The 19322-nt window shown below is 35.4% G+C and overlaps 1 protein-coding gene and 2 pseudogenes across 3 annotated transcripts; 1 reads left to right on the top strand and 2 right to left on the bottom strand.

Annotated features, from left to right (window-relative positions):
* The first annotated feature begins 4565 nt into the window (after nt 1-4565).
* LOC145577997 (uncharacterized) lies at nt 4566-6740 on the top strand. The gene is made up of 4 exons (XM_081635408.1): nt 4566-5619; nt 5703-5836; nt 5925-6000; nt 6091-6740. The coding sequence occupies exons 1-4, from the start codon at nt 4566-4568 to the stop codon at nt 6738-6740; spliced, it is 1914 nt and encodes a 637-aa protein (XP_081491534.1).
* A 1807-nt stretch (nt 6741-8547) lies between these two features.
* On the bottom strand, nt 8548-12294 carry LOC145579176 (glycolate oxidase 1-like; annotated as a pseudogene). The gene is made up of 8 exons (XR_014099076.1): nt 12126-12294; nt 11686-11810; nt 11127-11173; nt 10955-11032; nt 10228-10522; nt 10025-10125; nt 9194-9298; nt 8548-8967 (listed from the first exon to the last, which is right to left on the bottom strand). The product of XR_014099076.1 is annotated as a glycolate oxidase 1-like (transcript).
* A 3700-nt stretch (nt 12295-15994) lies between these two features.
* On the bottom strand, nt 15995-18370 carry LOC145579175 (UDP-glycosyltransferase 76B1-like; annotated as a pseudogene). Its single transcript, XR_014099075.1, has 2 exons — nt 17698-18370; nt 15995-16954 (listed from the first exon to the last, which is right to left on the bottom strand). The product of XR_014099075.1 is annotated as a UDP-glycosyltransferase 76B1-like (transcript).
* Nucleotides 18371-19322: the final 952 nt, after the last annotated feature.

Genomic DNA, 19322 nt, shown 5'->3' with positions numbered 1-19322 from the left:
TTTTGAAAAATAATCTAAGTTAGAACTTCGGCCGGCAACTGGCTGATGTCTTTGGACATCCGGTTTTCGTAATCTTGGTCGTTCTTTAGATTATCCTTGTCAAACGGCTATGAGTTGACCAATTAGGTCGTTCAATCTTTGTCGTCAGCATGCGTTTGTAGAGCAATGTGTCACCCAAATGGGAGATGCCCTCTGCGATGATTCTACCCGGATGGGCATCGCTGGACGCCACACTCATGTTAGAGTAGGCGAATTTATAAAATAAATTATCATCCGGCCATTAGCCTCACGTCTCTTAGACATTTATTTAGCTACTAAGTTTTTAACTTAGTTTCTCCTCCGGCCATCGGCCTCATGTCTCTTGGACATTAGCTACTAAGTTTTTAACTTAGTTTAAATCTAGTTCGAGAAAGTTGACCGTATGTACATCGTTCAGGAGGTGTTTGAAACATTGCGCATGTATATAAATAAATATCAGAATTGAAAACAAAAAACAACTTTTTCATTAATAGGCTTTTCATTTACAAAAATTTACAATTCTTAGAAGTAGTACTTTTTTAAGTTGTCTACATTCCAAGTTCTGGGCAGCCGCCTATCGTCTGGGGTCTCCAGGCGGTAGGTGTCGTTCTTTACTTCCTCATAAATCTGGTAGGGACCTTCCCAATTAGGAGTTAACTTTCCCTGCCCATTGGCCCTACCGGTTGTCTACATTTTCCGTAACACAAAGTTACCCTCTTTCAAGGGCCGTTTGTGTACTCTTTTGTTGTAAGCACGGGTCATTCTCAGACGGTAAATCTCATGATATAAGGCGGCATTGCCCCTGTGCTCCGAAAGTGAGTCCAATGCTAGCCGCATGGCCTCCTAGTTTGCCTCTTTATTATATAGCATGACTCGTAGAGTCGGCTCATAATGTTGGATGGGCAAGACGGCTTCAGCACCGTAAACCATGAGAAATAGGGTTTCACCGGTGGCCCCCTTTTTAACTGTCCGGATGGCCCATAGGACATGAATTAATTCTTCAGCCCATAAACCACCGGCTCTTTCTATTTTCTTTTTGATGCTGTCTGAGATGAGTTTGTTGAAGGCTTCAACTTGGCCGTTTGCTTGGGGTCGCCAACTGATGCAAAGCAATTTGAGATCCCTTGATCTCTTAACCAAATTTTAAGCTGAGACGTCTCAAACTGAGGGCCATTGTAAAAAACCATAAACATAGGTACCCCAAACCGGGTAATGATGTTCTTCTAAATGAAAGAGATGACATCCTTAGTCTTGATATTTTTGACCCCCTCTGCCTCAACCCATTTGGTGAACTAATCCACAGCCACTAGAATGTACAGTTTCCCTCCTATTGCAGGTGTATACGGACCCAAGATGTCTATGCTCCATTTAGCAAACGGGACTGGGCTATGGATTGTTGTCAGGTCAGTGGCCGGCTGATGGATGAGCTTGCCAAACCTTTGGCACTTGTCACATTTTTTGACCATCTCCATGGCGTCTGACTCAAGAGTTGGCCAGAAATAACCCTGCTGCCTGGTCCTGACAGCCAAAGATCTGTCGTCTATGTGCGAGGCACAGTGTCCCGCATGCAATTCTTCGAGAACTTCCTGCCCCTTTTTCTGGGGTAACACAGTTTAATAGAGGTTTTAAGAAACCTTCTTTGAAGAGTTCTCCGTTTCTTATCTCGAAGTTTCTAGCTCGTTTCTTCAGGACAGTCGGAGGAAATTCATGGTGTTTGAAGCACCTATCAATGTTATACCTTGGAATCTCACAATGTGTGTAATAGAACTTTGAACAAGCTAAGGCTTAGGATAATTTTGCTTTGCAATAACTCAAGAATTCTATATAAACTTCTGTTGAGTTCTAGAAAACTTGTTAATGCTTGGATTATTATATCTCCTTCTTTTAGCTGCAAAAGCCATGGATTCACTACATGAATTCATTTGAGAAATCTCTTTATGCTTTTCTTATAGTGCAAACATTCTTTAAACTTCTGTCACCTTAGGCAATGATTACATCATGAGTACATTTCCTCTTACTGTAGCAAACTGATCATTCAATTTCATCATGAACTGAATCACCATCTTTTGATGATGTCTCCAAAAAATTCTCTTGGTACAGTATGGTAGAGGACATGCTTCATCTATTGCATCCCAAACAAAATATATTGCAGTAAAAAAGTCAGCAACTAATTGATTAACTACATTAAGTATCCTCAACTATCTTCTACTTAAGAGCATAAACATGGGCCAAAGAAGTGTAACCAAACCTCTTCTAGATCTAGCCAGATTTGTCTTGCTGATCTCAAGAACACCACACTACTACCAATACTTTCATCCAGATTGAATAGAATCCATGAATAAACAAGATTATTGCACCTCTTCCAAGCCTTAAACTCAACAATAGATTCATCAAGTGGTTTAGACCATGGAATTAAAACTCGCCCGTTCCGTTATATAACGGGCGCTTTGTAACGGGAATGAGACGCACCGTTCCGCAAAACCCCGTTATATAACGCCGTTTTAAGATTCACATAAAATGCGGTCCATTCCCATTCTGTAACGGGATAACGGCGTTATAGCACCGTTACTTCTCATATTGAACGTTTTTTTCAATTTCATAATTTTAATATGTCAGAGATAGAGCTAAAAGCCAAGAGAAAAAAAAAGTATAGATTTAGAGCAGAAAAAGAAGATTTTGACATGAAATAAAGCTCATGAAATAATCGAGTATTGTAAATTCGTATCTACGAAAGCACAAGCAAACTAGCACTAGCAAACAACAAAAATCAACATATATACACTAAATCTGTTCAGCATTCCATCCAAAAACACACTCGAAATATTCATTTTTTTACAAAAAATGTAGAAAAGGTGGAGGATTCAAATTGAAGAAGCCAAATTCCTGAAAAATTCCAGGTAATTCAGTTTAGTATTTTAATTTTCAATTTGATATACTCTGTAGTATTTTAGTCATAATTTCTGGGGAAAAAAAGGGAATTAATACATACCTATATTATCGTCAATTCGTCATGCCCAAACCTGAGGCTTGAAACTTGTAATGATACGAAAATTACTTGAATGAACTCTGGAATCTGATTTAATTTTATTTTCATTTATAAAAGTAGGGAATTGGATGTTGTAGAAGATGATTTGACTGAAGAATGAAGAAGAGAGAGAAGAAAGAAGCATATTCAATTTTTTTTTTTGGATAAACGAAGAATGAAAGGGGATTGTTTACTGTCTTAAAAAAAAGGGGATTGTTTACTTTAATTAAAAAATGTAGATGGAGCATGGTGTTGCTGTGTAGTACAGCTGTAGTACAAGTACTTACTTTTGTTAATTAAAAAAATAAAATTAGTGGTGTAGATTGTACTACTAGAAACCTAGAATAGATTTTTATAATTTTATCAGTTTGATTCTTAATAGTTAAGATAATTGAGCATGTGTATTTCGTATATATAAATTATTATCTTCATATCTTTTGCTTATAATCTCGTATGGTTTTTTAAATCACGTGAAACTTGATTTTTGAATTATTATCTTGTATTTGTATGATTAAATCAAGTGTAACTTAACTTAATCTATTTTTTTAATGAGACCACGTAATACGGTAATACTGTATTTTTTTCCCTACCAATTACGTGAAACAAGTACTATACTTTTAAATGATTGGATAATTCATAAATTTTTAGTAGTAGCATTTATAATTATTATTTTATGTTAAATTAAGTTCAAAAAATTTGTTACAAATTAGGATCAATTTTCAAATACTTAAACTGTAATGCGTACTACAATACTACTTTATTAAGTTAAAAAATTATTTCTCAAAACTTGTCCACAAATAAATCATGGAATAATAATTATAGCCGTCTATAATTTAGATGCCGTTAATTATGATATCTAATCCAATACGTATATGTGTTTATTTAGCTTTAGAGATTCAATTTCACAATGCCACGATCTAAAGCGGATGACCAAGATGTTGGATGGCGATTTTGTACCAAGATTACCGATGATGGGAAAACCATACAATGTTTGTTTTGTACGAAAGTCATTAAAGGGGGGATTACACGCATTAAAAAACATTTGGCTCATAAAAGAGGAAATGTTGCTCCGTGTGAGAAGGTTTCGGCAGAAGTTAAAACAGAAATGCACAAATTGTTGATGGAATACAAGCAAAGCAAAAAAGATAAGCAAAGAAGGGAGCTGGAAATAGAGGATCAAATAACTAGAGACATAAATCGAGATGATGACGAAGATGATGAAGACCTAGCAATCGGAATGCAACATAGTAGGATGCAACAACAATTTGAAATGGATCGAGAAATGTTGAGTCGAAGAAGTGGTTACTATGATGCCAGTGGTAGTAGTTAAGTACCTCAAATGAACAGATCAAATACCGTAAGAGAAGTTGGTGCAAGAGGAGGGAGAAGACCTACATTTGAACCAATTTCTACTCCAGCCGCTCGATTAAGAGCGGTAGAAGTTGATTTGGAAAAAGATGCAAGAGAAAAAAAATAGTCCAAAATTGGCAGTACTTGGCTTAAAAAGCAAAAGGCGAAGATAATGAGAGCATTTGGCAATTGGGTTATTGAAAACAATCAACCATTTGCAGTTGTCGATTCCGCATACACTAATCCATTGATGAATGCTATTCGTGAAGCCGGGCCTAATGTCAAAGCTCCTTCTGCGTACGACCTTGCAGAGGTGTATCTCCCTCAAGAATGTAGATTGATGAAGGAGTATATAGCCTCGTTTGCAAATGTTTGGGATGAAAGGGGTGTCACAATAATGTGCGATGGATGGACTGGTCCAACTAAAATGCACATTATTAATTTTCTTGTTTATTCAAATCGTGGAACAGTATTTCATAAATCGATTGATGCCACTGATGTTACATCGAGAAATGCTGACTACTATTTTTCCTTAATGAAAAAGGTAGTAGAAGAAGTTGGGCCGAGCAGAGTCATTCAAGTGGTAACTGATAATGAAGCAGCCATGAAAGCGGCTGGGAAGAAACTTATGGAAGAATTCCCAAATTTGTATTGGACGGCTTGTGCAGCTCATTGCATCGATCTGATGTTGGAGGATATTGTGAAAAAGACTTCTATCAAGGATGTTCTAGATAATGCAAAATTGATTTCAGGCTTCATCTATAACTCCACTTGGTGTGTAAATTATATGAAGAAGTTTACAAATGGTCGGGAGATCTTACGTACTGGAATTACTCGATTTGCGACTAATTTTGTGTCACTTGAGAGCATTGTAAAACATAGGTTGGCGCTTCGAGATATGTTTGAATCTCCTGGATGGATGACTTCTAGATGGGGTCAAATGACCCAATCATCAGCTACAAAGGTGCGTGAACTTGTACTTGCAAATACAGAGGACGGTGTTAAATTTTGGAAAGAAGCAGCTGGTATTTTAAAAGTAATGGAGCCACTTTTACGAGTCTTGATGCTGGTTGATGGAGATGAAAAGCTAACTATGGGTTTCATATACGAGGCTATGGAACGAGCTAAGTTGGCTATTAAAAGGGATTGCAGGTATTACAAAACCTATGGGAAGATCATCGATAATAGATGGAATATTCAATTACATCACGATCTTCATGCTGCTGGTAAATTAACAATTTAAATATAAACCAGTTGTTATTATTATTTTTCCAATATTGATTTATTACCCTCATTGTTGTTTGTGAAGGTTATTTTTTCAATCCCCAATTTTGTTATTCAAATGACAAAATTTTTGATGATGAAGAGGTGATGTCGGGTGTGAAGAAAGTAATCAGAAGAATAGAGCCCAATATGGACAATGCAATCAAAGCATTAAACCAAGTAATGTTCTCCTAATTAAATAATTACTTATTTTTAAGTATTAAACATTTTTTAGCAATAACATTGATTATTCAATTTTTTGCTACAGTTGTTCATTTACAAAGACAAAAGCGACAGTTTTGGAAATGATATGGCATTAACTGCAATCAAACACATGAATCCAGGTAAAAATACATTTTAAGTTGCTACTTGCTGGTTCGCCACTAAAATTTTGATACAGTAGTTAACTATTTTCACTTTATAATTAAATGCAGCTGACTGGTGGGTGACTTTTGGAGAAAGTGTGCCTCAATTGAGACGAATAGCTATACGAGTATTAAGTCAAACGACGTCTTCTTCAAATTGTGAAAGAAATTGGAGCGTGTGGAGTCAAGTTCATACAAAGGCACGGAATCGTCTCCAGTATAAGAGACTTCATATGATTGTGTACCTTCGGTACAATATGAAGCTGAAAATAAGACACGCAACAAGGAGGAGTCAACAAGAAATCGATTCTGGCTTCGACCCAATCAATTTGGATTATATTTTTGAAGATGATCCATTAAATTCATGGGTTGAAGAAAGAGAGGAACCCGTCTTTGATGGTGATGATTTAGAGTGGATGAATTTTGGGGAAGATGAAGATAATAATACAATTCAAATTGATGATGATGATCCCGCCATTCGCCTTGGCTCATCTCCACCCATAAATTATAGCACCATGCAACGCTCTACATCTCCCTCTGATAACAATGGTGGTAATAATGGATTTGGTCACGAAGATGGTGATACCACAGGTTACGTTAACACATACGAAGATTTTGATCGATCATCACCACACGTACGTGACCTAGATGATCAAGTGACACAAAGACGTCAAATTCCAACCCAAACATTTTCAAGGCGTCGACGGAGTAATGATTAGATGGATCATGATGGTTTAGATGACAATTCGAGTTATTCAAGTAATACGGTACAAGGTAATATATTCCACAATATTTACCCTACACCGAATTGGGGAGATGTTGGAGATGCTATCACTCAACCACAAATGCCTTCCCCACATTATCCACCAGGGCCATACCAACAGCAACAAACATGGGAAAATACATGGAATTGGAACACTAGCAATGAATCTAACTCTTTTGAAGGTCAAACGGGAGCTCAATATCGAGATCATATTCAAATTCTCAACCATGGAACAATAAACTATGGAGCTGTGCACTATGATCACTCCACTAATTATGGTGTGCAACCATATGGAATGGAAAATATGGGCTCATATATATTTGATGATCCAGTTAGAGATGATAATAATGATAACAACGATGCCCCCCCTCGCCATTCATTTTGGTGGTGATTTATTAAAAGTCGTGTGTAATTTATAAATAAGTTTAAGCTTTTGTAATATTTATTTTAAATACTGTTGTAATATTAATTGTTGTGTTGTGTGATATGACTGATATCTTATTTTTATGGTGAAAACATCTTAACGACTTTATTTCCTTATTAATAATTATCTTAAATTGTACGTAGTTTTAATCAATTAAATTTAGTACTCCATATAATTTTTCGGCTTTTACAAATGTAATGAACAGATTGAACACATGTAAGCTTACCTAGTACATAATATTATACTACATAAAATAAAAATATGGGTGAACAAATAGTTGTACATAAAAACCTTTAATAATTACTTAACTTTCCCTCCAAAAAAAAAACAAAAATCAAATCATTCCCTCCAAAACAATTTGTGTTCCCTCCAATTACTAAACCACCTCCTAAATCACATAAGTTAAGCCCTCCACTCACGTCACTCAATCACTAGCTATCACAAATTCACAATTCTCAAGCTACCAAAATCTCACAATACGCATGGAGTACTTTTTCTACACCCATTTATGTTCAACTCTGCAACTCTACCAAATTCGTTTTTAATAAGGTAAGATTCTATAATCCAACCTCATATAATTAAATACTTCTTTGTTATAAATATTTAATTCATATATTTTTTTGCATTTTTTATGTTCATAATTATATTCTTTTTTTTTGCTTAATAGCATATGAAAATGAAATTAAGTAACGAAACGGTCTAATTATTAATTAAAAATTAATTATATATTACTAAAAGAGGTGTTAATACTCTCATATAGTGTGTTTATATTAGTTTTAGCTATAATAAGCTAAAAATACAAAGAAAATGAATCTAGAATGTCAAAAAACTACTTATGTGATTTTTAAAAAAAAAATCACACCGCGAAACCCGCGATCCGTTCTATTAAACCAGCCGTTTCCGCGACAACGCGGCCGCTACCGCGTTTTTTTCCATGGTTTAGACTAAGTTCCATTGACAAATCCTGCCTTGTTCTTAGCTGATAACATCAACAACATAGACACTTTCTAGCTAGTGAAACCATCACCATTGAACTTGAAGGAAACAAGTTATGCAGAATTGGCATATGAAGGATGAATGTAATAGATGCTAGCATGATTTTGCTTTAGAGGTAGATTGGAAGAAGTTTGCGTAGTTTCAGTAACCATTGCTTAACCAAGAACTTAGAGAAATAAAAAAACAAATTAAGGAAATTCAATGTAATAGTGAATGAAACTGGAAAAATTCTAGAAGAAATCAACTAAATCAGCTTCTACTTCATTTAAACAAGTATTTACTTCAAATTTCAGCTTCAACAAAAGAATTTGAATTGTCAAATTCAAAAAATATCTGTAACAAACTTAACAAATATCTGACGTGCCTAGCTGTAGCTGTAGTATGAGTAGCTTAATATATTCCTTACATTATTTTGAGTTGCAAGGTGCAACTTTAATTTCCAAATTAAGTCTAACCTTTAGTGTAAAATCACACAACTAGAAGGTCTAGAAATCCTTATACATACACATGAATGGAATTCATGATCCTGAAACCCTATCTTATGAAACATGCAGATTATACTTCAGAGTTCAAACGACTTATAACTTGAGGAAACTTGTGGAGTTTCAGTGCCTGTCATGACATGGTTACGAGTAATTTCCTTGACTGTACGACACCCACTTAGCGCCATGGTGAGCTCAAACTCATCACGAAGCATTTGAAGCACTTTTCGCACACCAGCTTCTCCATCAACTGCTGATGAAAAAACTATAGGCCTTCCAATCTGGAAACAAGAGAGTCTTTAAACTTCTGAATATGGATAATAACTACTAGTAGGCTTTATGTGGTTAAAATACAAGTGCAGTTACTAGTTTCACAAGCCAGTTTCATTGACAGGAATTTCAGTCAACTGATATATTTGAAAATTAGTATGTCTGCAACACATTTAACTATAGATCCAAGTTACTGGAAACTTGATCACTAAGAATATAGCAAACATAGTTACTTACAAATACTCCAGAAGCTCCAAGTGCTAATGCTTTGAAAACATCTGTGCCACGACGAATGCCACCATCCAAGAAAACGGGAATTCTACACTCCACAGCTTTCACAATCTGCCATATGCAACAATGGGGAACATATGTAGGTATGCTAGAACTAGTATATCAAGCACTCTTTAAGTATATTTATAATACAAATATGATTCTTTCCTTACTCAGAACTTCAATTATTTTCTGTTACATTAATAGACATGATGGTCACACCATACTAATGGCCTTGTTTTGTAATTAGCGAGTAGATGGTTGCATTGGCTGGTTAGACAGTTGCATTAGACGTTTTGACACGTTGGTTAGTTGTATTAGTTATGTATACTCATTTGGCTAAAGATTCACAGCCAATATACATACAACATTCAATTTGCAAATTTATTAAAATTAGAGAGTTGAGCACCACCAGCTCATTTTTTGTTCATCTTTGCTCTATGCTTGTAGGAACGATAAGAGATAACATTAATTTAATTGGAGAGTTTTTAGGTGGAAATACATGCCTGAACTCGATTGTAGAAAATCTTCCGTGCATACACTCTCCACAAATACAGAAAAAAGATGAATGCAGAGAAAAGTATGTCATTAAGTGCTTATTGGTTTTTACCCCTAGTGCTTATTGGTTAGTTGTAGGTTATTGATAAAGGTATCTTGTCCAATAACCAAAATACTCCTTATCAAGAACTTATTACATAACTCAAAAGGAGCTTTACCAAATCGGAAGCAAAGGGGAAAAAAAATCCAGATCTACAAATATACAGATTTATCAAGTGTATGGAGGTTAAATTTGAATACCTCTTCCAAAGCCATGATGGTTGCAGGAACAAAATCAAGTTGCCGAGCTCCATGGTTGGAGACGATGATTCCTGCTGCACCTGCTTGCACTGCCAGTCTCGCTGCAGACAAGAAAACTTTCTGACATAAAGGTCACACAAACACGATATAATAGAAATCATGTTTCTCTTATGAACTACACATTTTACAAATACACTACTTACCATCCTCAGCAGTTAGCACTCCTTTCAGCAAAATTGGCAACTTGGTAATGGTCTGAAGCCACTTTACATCCTGCAAAAGGTATATATTCACGGGAAAGATTCACAAACAAAACAATTGCACCGCAAAGAGTCAAACAAAAGGCTAAAGACAGTAGAAATTATATAATTACCTGTTCTTAATATCTGCCTCCCTTCTACCTACCCTGGGTGTATCAACTGTGAGAACAATAGCTTTAAAACCAGCCTTCTCAGCTCGTTCAACAAGCTGTACCACGATACTTCTGTCTTTCATTACCTTGATTATATGGATACATACAATCATCATCAGCCTGACTGCAGTTTAGCAGAAGCTTAAAGAAGACATTATACATACAGACTAAGAAAATTAGGACTTTAAACTATTTGCATTTTTGCACTAAATATATTCTTCACCATGAACCAAAAATTGGAAATACAAGTTTGTATCTATGTTATGCTGCGATTTGTACAAAACAAAATACAAGACATTACATCAGGGCTAGCAGTTGAAAAAGAGAACGATTTTGATGACATACTGACATTCGTCCAGATTGTCACAATGTACATGAGAAAATGAATATTAAGATTATGAATCTTTGGCATAATCTTACAATTTAAGAGGACTTAAAACCCGGAAATTCAGAAAACAGATTCTTTGATACTGAATAAGCTATTAATTTACAATTTGTTCTGCACTTATTATACTCACATAAAGCTGGAAAAATCGAATTCCTGGTCCAGTTGAGGCAACTTCTTCAATGCTAGATGTGGCTAATGTTGACAATGCCTGGACAAAATAATCACACATGCAAATCAAAGAATGAGTTTGACAGTCAGAAAAAAGAGGAAAAATATTAAGGGAAAGAAATGTGGGTCCAAACCATAATTGTGCCAGCAGCAGATGCTGCCCTGGCTGTTGCCAATTCTCCTGCAAGAAAACGATCACTTCAAAAAAAGGAGGATTTTCAAAACCAGTTTCTCAAATAAGAATATAAAGTGTGTATTCATGATCATTAGCTCAAGAATTCACTCATATATCATAAATGGCCCATGAGACTAAAATATTCATGACCATTAGCTCAAGAATTAACTCATTTATCATATATGCTCATGAGACTAGAGTATTCATGATCATTAGCTCAAGAATTAACTCCTAGGTCCAAACACAGTCAGAATACCATTAATTACAGTATCATCTTCAGAACCATATTTATATATGATAGAGCATCAAATTACATCATTTGATTCAAAGCATTGATCCAGTACTGCTTAAGTAAAATGAAATATCAGGCTGATTAAGCTTTTCTAAATTCAGATCATAAATCCATGTCACCATAAGCTACAGGCTACATGACTGCAGGTGTCTGCCGGCCTTGCGTTAATTTTGACCAGCTATCCTGAAAACAAGAATAGAAATAACATCAAGGACTTGAATTTTACCTTCGGGGTGAGCCATTTTTTGTATAGCTGAAGGAGCTATCATGATTGGCATGGGAATCTTGAACCCCAAGACAGTTGTTGTAATGTCTATATGACTTACATCAATGAGGATGCGAGGCCGGAACCTGAATTTCATTGGGAGTATTCAATAATTAAATTGCATTAGTCAGCCATAGATATAAAAATAGCCCAAATAGGTATAAAACTATAAGATGAATGAGAAAATATATTTCTGATATCACTTTTATCTTCTATACGGCTGTTTGATAATAATGATTTGCTAATGTTACTAAAATATCCTGGCACAAGAAAGCTGCAAGTTATTGTTGCAAAAGGCACAAAAATCATACTTAAAATTGACACTATTCAAATGACACAGGATACGGAAACATTCAAGTGACCATAAAGGTTATGACACTACATGAAAGAGAAAAACATACAAAATTCTCGAAAATGCATTTATGTTCTCTTCTAGAGTCCATTCATCTTCAGCACCTGATGCATAATAATCATATATCATCTTCGACAGTCTCTCTTTTGCCAGCTTTTCATATTCAGAAACATTTGTTATCTCCATCAACCTGTTAATGATTCTGCTGTATAATTTCCCCTGAAAACGTCAAAGCATTGAAGCATTTTCAAATTTGATGCAAGTCTAAGCATGGAGAACTTCGAAGATTTGCTTATCATGCATCAAGATAGTTTGTCCTTAAACATTGATTCAAGCCAAGCATTGCATGGACATTTTCTTGGATATCAAAGCAAAGCTACAATTTGCTTAGTAGCGTTTCTTGGAGTCTAGTATACTTTCTTTACTTAGATTTTGCTTACAAGTTTTTACCTTTCACTTGAAAGGGTTTTTCTTGTTTTAAGCACATTAGGATTTATTTTTCTGTTATTTTAAGATTGGTTAGACGTCCTTAGTTATTAGGAAAGATATTAGTTTGTTAGAGTTTGTTTAGAATTAGGTTTTCTAGTAGTTTCGTAGCAGTTTTGAAGAGGTCCAAAGAACTGCAGAAACGGACTTGAAGCTCAAGGAAAACATATGTCGTATAATATGTTTTTGGAAACGCCAGGAAGTCAGCTAACCAATGAAGGTGGTGTCATGAGAATCGGAGTTCATTTGGTCAGTCAACGAAGACAAAAACTAAAACCGCGCAAAGCTGGAGGTAGGTCGGTTTGGTTAGTTTCCTTATCTAAGTCGGTTTAGTATTCCTATTCCACTTAGGTTACTTGGAGCTAAAGGCTAGGGATTTTTCCTAGTCCTATTAGGTTTCTAATACTTAGTTTAAGTCTATAAATAATCATGTAATTCGTGAGTTTTGGGACATAAAAATTAATATTCAGATTTACTTCTTAAGTTGCATACTTGAGTTTTTGTTGATTGCGATCAATTGCTGTTTTGCTTGTTTTAGTTAAAACATTCGTTTAGGGTTAATTAATTAGGTGGATTCTTAGTTAATTACTCTTAGTTTTTGTTTAATTCTTGGTGGATTTCCTGTATAGAATTAAGCTTAAACATATCTCATGTGTTTGTTGGTTTTCGGATCAATAATTCACATCAAAATTTAAGAGCAATACCAATTGAAAGTATAGTAGCAGCAGCGTTTTCAAGTTTATAATTGGCAATCAAAGAATTAATCCATCTAAGATGTGACTCGCCTAAAATATACAATACCACCCTTTGGTGTAAGGGGTAAAGATAGATTTTCTGTTCTGAAAAGCAGTTTCATCCTATAACTTTCTACAACGGATAGACTACAGATCAGACTAAAGAAATATTTATAATCCTTTCCAGAAGTAGTATGTGAATGAGCAGCAGTACTAAGTCGCGGAAGGTGCTTATAGCACCTTATGCAGCAGTTGTGTAGTGACTAGTAATCATAATAGATAGTAATTGGTTTGCTAATTTGTAAAGAGTTTCCTCCGCCACTAGTAAGTTTTTTGAGATACTTCAAAGGTGTGTCCCTTCACATCAGACTATAGAATGCAAACTGTTCTTAAGAATTTACAATAAGCCACTTTGCTAACCAAGAAATACTTAACAAGATGAAATTATCGTCGATACACACGGAGAGATCACTCATAAACAACAATAATTCCAACAGTGCTCAACATCTAAAGGAACTAATTTAACTTCATTAGGTGACAGTGTTATACTCGTATAGTCGTATATGGCAAACTTCTTCATTAAACCTCCTAGTCTCATGGAAAATCATAATAGTTTAAACTTCCTATGTTTTTTTAGTGCTTCAGAGATGTGATTTTCAGAACATATAAAAGGGGAAAAAAATCACTGAGTTTAATTTATGTAACTTAATCTCTAATCCCAAATTTGTATTATATCTAAAGTTTGATTGATCATCAAGAAAAAAATAACTTGAGCTGGATAATGAAATTATTACTTAGCTAAAGCTAATTATCATGCATTAATTAACAAACAATAAAAAAAAAACAAAATACGGAGTAGTTGAAAAAAAGAAACATTATAAGAGGGTTGGTGTGACTAACCTGAAGTAGTGTCCAAGGGAAAATGAGAGTGTTTGAAGCTACACTTCAGAAAAATGAGTTGGGGGTATCTTCTGTTTTATATTCAAAGAAGCTGCCATTACAGTGGTACGACGAATCAGATGGTGGCGGCTAAAGTATAAGTTATCAAATCGCGTTTCACTGCACAAGGCCATATTCAGTTAATCTTATTCTTTTTTTTTTTACTGAATTTATATTATTTTAATTGAATATTTTCTTCGATATTTTATTACTTGCGTCATTTCTTCATGCACGAAGCTTTGGAAAAATGAGTAGAAAGTACACAAAAAATATGAAAAATGGGGTTGGTGAAAATTAAAGTATTATAAAAGGGGAGGAGATAGAATATAAAAATATTATGTATTAAAGTATGATAGTTGGGGTCTAGTAGGAGACAAATTATTAAAATATTGTAAAAGATTTTCAAAAAAGGAAATAGAGAAAGTAATATAATACGGCTGTAAAATAAAACTGGAGCGAGTAAGACATTACATCAGGCGAGCAGTTGAAAAAGAGAGATGAGTTTTGAGGACTTAAGTGCAGACGTCCATTTTGCACTTTTACTCACATAAAGCAGGGAAAATCGAATTCCAAGTCAAGTTGAGGCAACTCCTTCAACACTAAATGTGGCCAATGTATACAATGTTTGGATCAAATCATCACACGTGCGGATAAAAGAATGAATTTGACAATTATTAAGGCCGGTCAGAAAAAGATGAAGGGAAAACAACTACAAGAAATGTGAGTCCGAACCATAACTCTGGCAGCAGCGGATGCTGCCCGACCTGTTGCAAACTCTCCTGCAAGAAAATGATCACTTCGCCATAGAAGGAACTGATATCAAATATGGTTTATGAGACTGAGATTCACGACCATTTGCTCAATAATAAATTCTTAGGTCCAAACATTGTCAGAGTGCTATTAATTAAGATATCAGCTTTAAGATCACCATATATGATAGAGCATCTAGTTGCAGCATTTTGTTCAATACATTGATCTAGTACAGCTTATATAAAAAAACAAAAGGAATATCAGGTTGATTAAGTTTTAACAAATTTAGATCATAAGTTCATAGCTAATCCCTAAAGGCTACAGGACTGCAGGTGTCTGTCGGCTTTGTATTAGTTTTGACAGCTATTTTGAAAACAAGAATTGCAGAAACAATTCCAACTCGAAGATTGAGGATACATTCAAAATGACTTGCATTAATATTTGCATACGAGCATCACCAAACCAAAATACAGATCATACAAAGGAAACATTTATCAAGATCAGGGGGTCTGTGCCACTGATCTCAGTTTAGTGTGTGCCTATGGAACTGAAATCCTCCAGTATCTACTTTTCAATTGCTACTTTAACTCTTAATGCTTGCAAACAATTAAGTGGTGTCTCTACTATAAAATTAATCCTTTTTTACAATAGTATGTGGGTGAGCAGAACTGCAGAAGTTCCCTAAGGCACTCAGTTTAGGCGAAAGGTGATTATAGCAGCTTAATTATGCAGCAGATGTGTAGTTACTAGTGAGCCTAACCAATAGTATTTGGTTTTCTAGTTAGTAAAGAGTTTCTAACTTTGCTTTGCTATTATAAAAGCCACCTAAGTTGCTTACTCTTATGCTTGTGAGGGGTCGTTCTAAAATGTATACCCTTGCATTAGACTGTATAATGTTATTTTCTGAAGAATTTTGCAGTAAACCACTTTGCTTACCAAGAAATAATTTACAAGATGAAGTTTTCATCGATACACAGAGAGATTACTCTAAAACAAAAGTGCTCAACATTTAAAGGAACAAAACCTCACCCATTAGACAGGCATTTTTTCTTTAGAAATAAATATCTTCTCAGTTTATTTGGTTGATGACAGTATACAATCAATGAAACAATAGATAAGTAAATCAAAATGATAGTAGGTAGCTGGTAAGCCTCTCTATAGATGTATATGAAGATCCGCCTTCCTTGACACAGAGAGTTGCCTTCTCCTTCAAAGCTGTGATTCTGCTCCTCATTTCTTCCCCTTCTTCCAGCATTAGTTTTCTTATCAACCTTGCTATTGATCCCCTTTTCCAATTTCATCCCTATCTTCCAACCATCACTCACATGCCTCGCGTTCATATCCTGGTCAGCAAAGATAGGCTGGCAAAGCATTGGCACTCCTTCACAAATACTCTCCAAAGTTGAGTTCCATCCGTTGTGAGTCCAAAATCCTCCAACAGCTGGGTGGGATAAAACCTCTAATTGAGGTGCCCATTTTACAATATGCCCTCTTTCACCTAACATATCAAGGTAGCCTTCTGGCAATGAGTTGTTGACTTCTGAACCTTGGATCAATCCATGGCGTACCACCCATAGGATAGGCACCATGCTTTCAAGCAGTCCCCAAGCTAGCTCGAGAAATTCAGCTTTGTTAATTGCTGCAACACTCCCAAAACTAACATACAGTACAGACTTGGGTGTTTGTTTATTCAACCAAGTGATGGAAGTTTGGTCTTGTGCCCATATGTTGGTATCAGAAGTCGGCGATTGTTTGTGTAAGGGGCCTACAGGAAAGATGGGGATAGGAAGAGATCGTTGAACTTGAGCCATTGCATAAGTTTCCAGTTCCTCAAAGGTATTGCATATGACACCATGAGAAGTCTCGGTTTCTCGGACTAGTGCCTCCAACAAATGATGTTGCCATTCTAAAGGAAGGTCCCTGACTTTTAAAGGGGAAAGCTCTGGCAGTGTTTCATCTAAATTATTATCTGAAATGTGTAAAGAAAGAGTGATAAGTCAAGCATTTGACAGAAATACAACAACCTGAAATTCAATAATTTAAGGTAAATATTCCAAACCATTAAAATTTCTTAATGGGTCATAAAGCAGATATTAATATTGCGTAGGAAGTACAGTCTTGAAGGTTGTGCTCGTTCTAAACACTATTTTTAGCACCGTTTTGATTTATTTGACATTAATTGTAGAAGTCTTTTAATCATATGAGTTTGTATGAATTGTATGATTGTATGTACCAGCAATTACATAGACATAGCAGTTGTACACGGAACCTGCAACTCGTTTGCTTATGTTGCTGCTGAGAGTGTTGGCCTAAGAGGTTGATTCTAAGAATTGAATGAAATCTGCAGCTAGTACTGATTCTGTATATTTCTTCATTTAATCTAGCTGGTTGGTTTCCATAATTTTTTGAGAAAGCCATTAATTCTCTTCAGGGGACCTGGTCAGCAGTCTCTATCAATACATAAGCTAATAAAATAATGCCGTGTCTACCTGCACTCGGGTAACACTATCTAAACACATAATTGCCTTATACATTGGCATTTGTAGGGGATGAAAAGCTGATGTATGTGCCAATGTTTAGTTACATCCAGCGATTCAGGTATGTATTGATAATTTGATATGCCCATATTATCAATTGTCAGATCAAATAAACTGTATTGATTCAGAACATTTGGCAAAAATCTCTAGAAACTACATCAAGATTAGAAGTTACCTCGAGCAGGGAGATAGCCCTTTCCTCGTAAAGAAGCCAGAGAAAGATAAACCAGCAAAGCCGACATGCTACCAGTCCTGAGCACCATCCTAGGAAGGTTAATGCTAGCAGTAAAAGACCCAACAAATTTCCACATAGGATCTGCTATCAAGGCAGCAATATGCTCCTTACGCGCATCAGTATCAATATCAGCAGCAGCAGCCTCGCGTAAAATTTGAGACAAGCAATCCCGGAAAGGCTCGCAGCATGTGTCCATGCTAGATATGATGGTAAAAGTATCCGGCGGAGGAGACTTGGAATAGGACTCGAGTAAGCTGTTGTAAAAGGAGCAGAAAGTGAAGTGTGGGAAATCGGAAGGATTTATAGGATTGTAAGGCGTCTGAATGATGGTAATGGAGAAACCTTTGGAGTAAAGGAGAGTTGCTAGTTGTAGCATTGGATTTAAATGGCCGTGAAATGGTGCAGGAAATAGTAGTAGTCGACGGCTGAGCTTGCTCGTCTGTTTCATGGTCCCTTCCATTGGAGCTTATGGTTGTTTTCTCTGGATTTAAGCTTGTGTTTTCTATTGATTTAAATGAGTTGGGTTTCTGGCCTTTATGCCATAGAGTAGAGACAGGAGATGATTAGCTAATGGATGAAGATTCTATACTTTGCCCAATTTCATTTAAATGAATCTCACTGTTTTTAATTCTGAAATTTCTCAATCAGATTCCTCTTAAATACTGCTTAAATACTGTATTTTTATTTTATCTCAGTCTGTACTAATTCCTCTTAAATACTTTTTTTTTTATGTTATCTCAGTCTGTACTAACTAGTGGCTTTTTTTTTTTTTTTTTTTTTTTTTTTTTTTTTTTTTTTTTTTTTTTTAAAAAAAACAAACTAGTGGCTACTCGTACTTGCTTAGTTGCTACCTTGCTAATTTCAGCTATATTCACGTTTTACACAATAAAATATTTATAGAAAAACAAAACAAAAAGAAACAAGACAAAACACCTACTTCGTATTATATTTACATTTTAAGTCACGTGTGAACATGTATTTGGGTAAGACTGTAAGTCCGTAAGAGAGAGCATAATTAGTGGATCTACAAATCTACGACAAAGTCCAGTTAAATTACTTAAAGAGCATTGTTTAGGTCAGAATCTCATTGAGATATAAGACCAGGTTCAATTGGACAACAACTAGATTAATCAATATGCAAATAATGATAAGAACAACGATTAATAATTTGAAGTAGTGAACAAAGGGGAAAGGGAGGAAGAGACACAAGATGATGACGTAGAAAACCCTAGGAATAAGGGTAAAAACTGTGGGTGGCTATGAGTCTACCAATCCACTAGGTTGAATGTTTGATACAAGTACACTATAGATTTAGAATAGATTTGTAACGTTGCAAATAATTGCTAATTGTTGTGAAATATAAGGCTTGGATATTTTTTGATGCCTCTTTAGTCTTTACAATGATTATTACTCTATTTGTAATAGAAACTCTTGCTAGGGTGCTTCAACAGCCTTCTCCCAAATTCCGTAGAATTCGGGATTAGTTACTAGGCTTAGTTCCGAGTCTCTTGCCACGTCCTGCATAACCTATTCGTTGTAGTTTTGACTTGTTCCATGCTAACAAC

The sequence above is a fragment of the Chenopodium album genome, chromosome 14 (assembly GCF_948465745.1).
Source record: "Chenopodium album chromosome 14, dcCheAlbu1.1, whole genome shotgun sequence".
In the NCBI taxonomy this organism is placed as follows: domain Eukaryota; kingdom Viridiplantae; phylum Streptophyta; class Magnoliopsida; order Caryophyllales; family Amaranthaceae; genus Chenopodium; species Chenopodium album.
The sequence above is the reverse complement of the archived record's forward strand: the minus strand, read 5'-3'. Positions and strand labels throughout refer to the sequence as shown.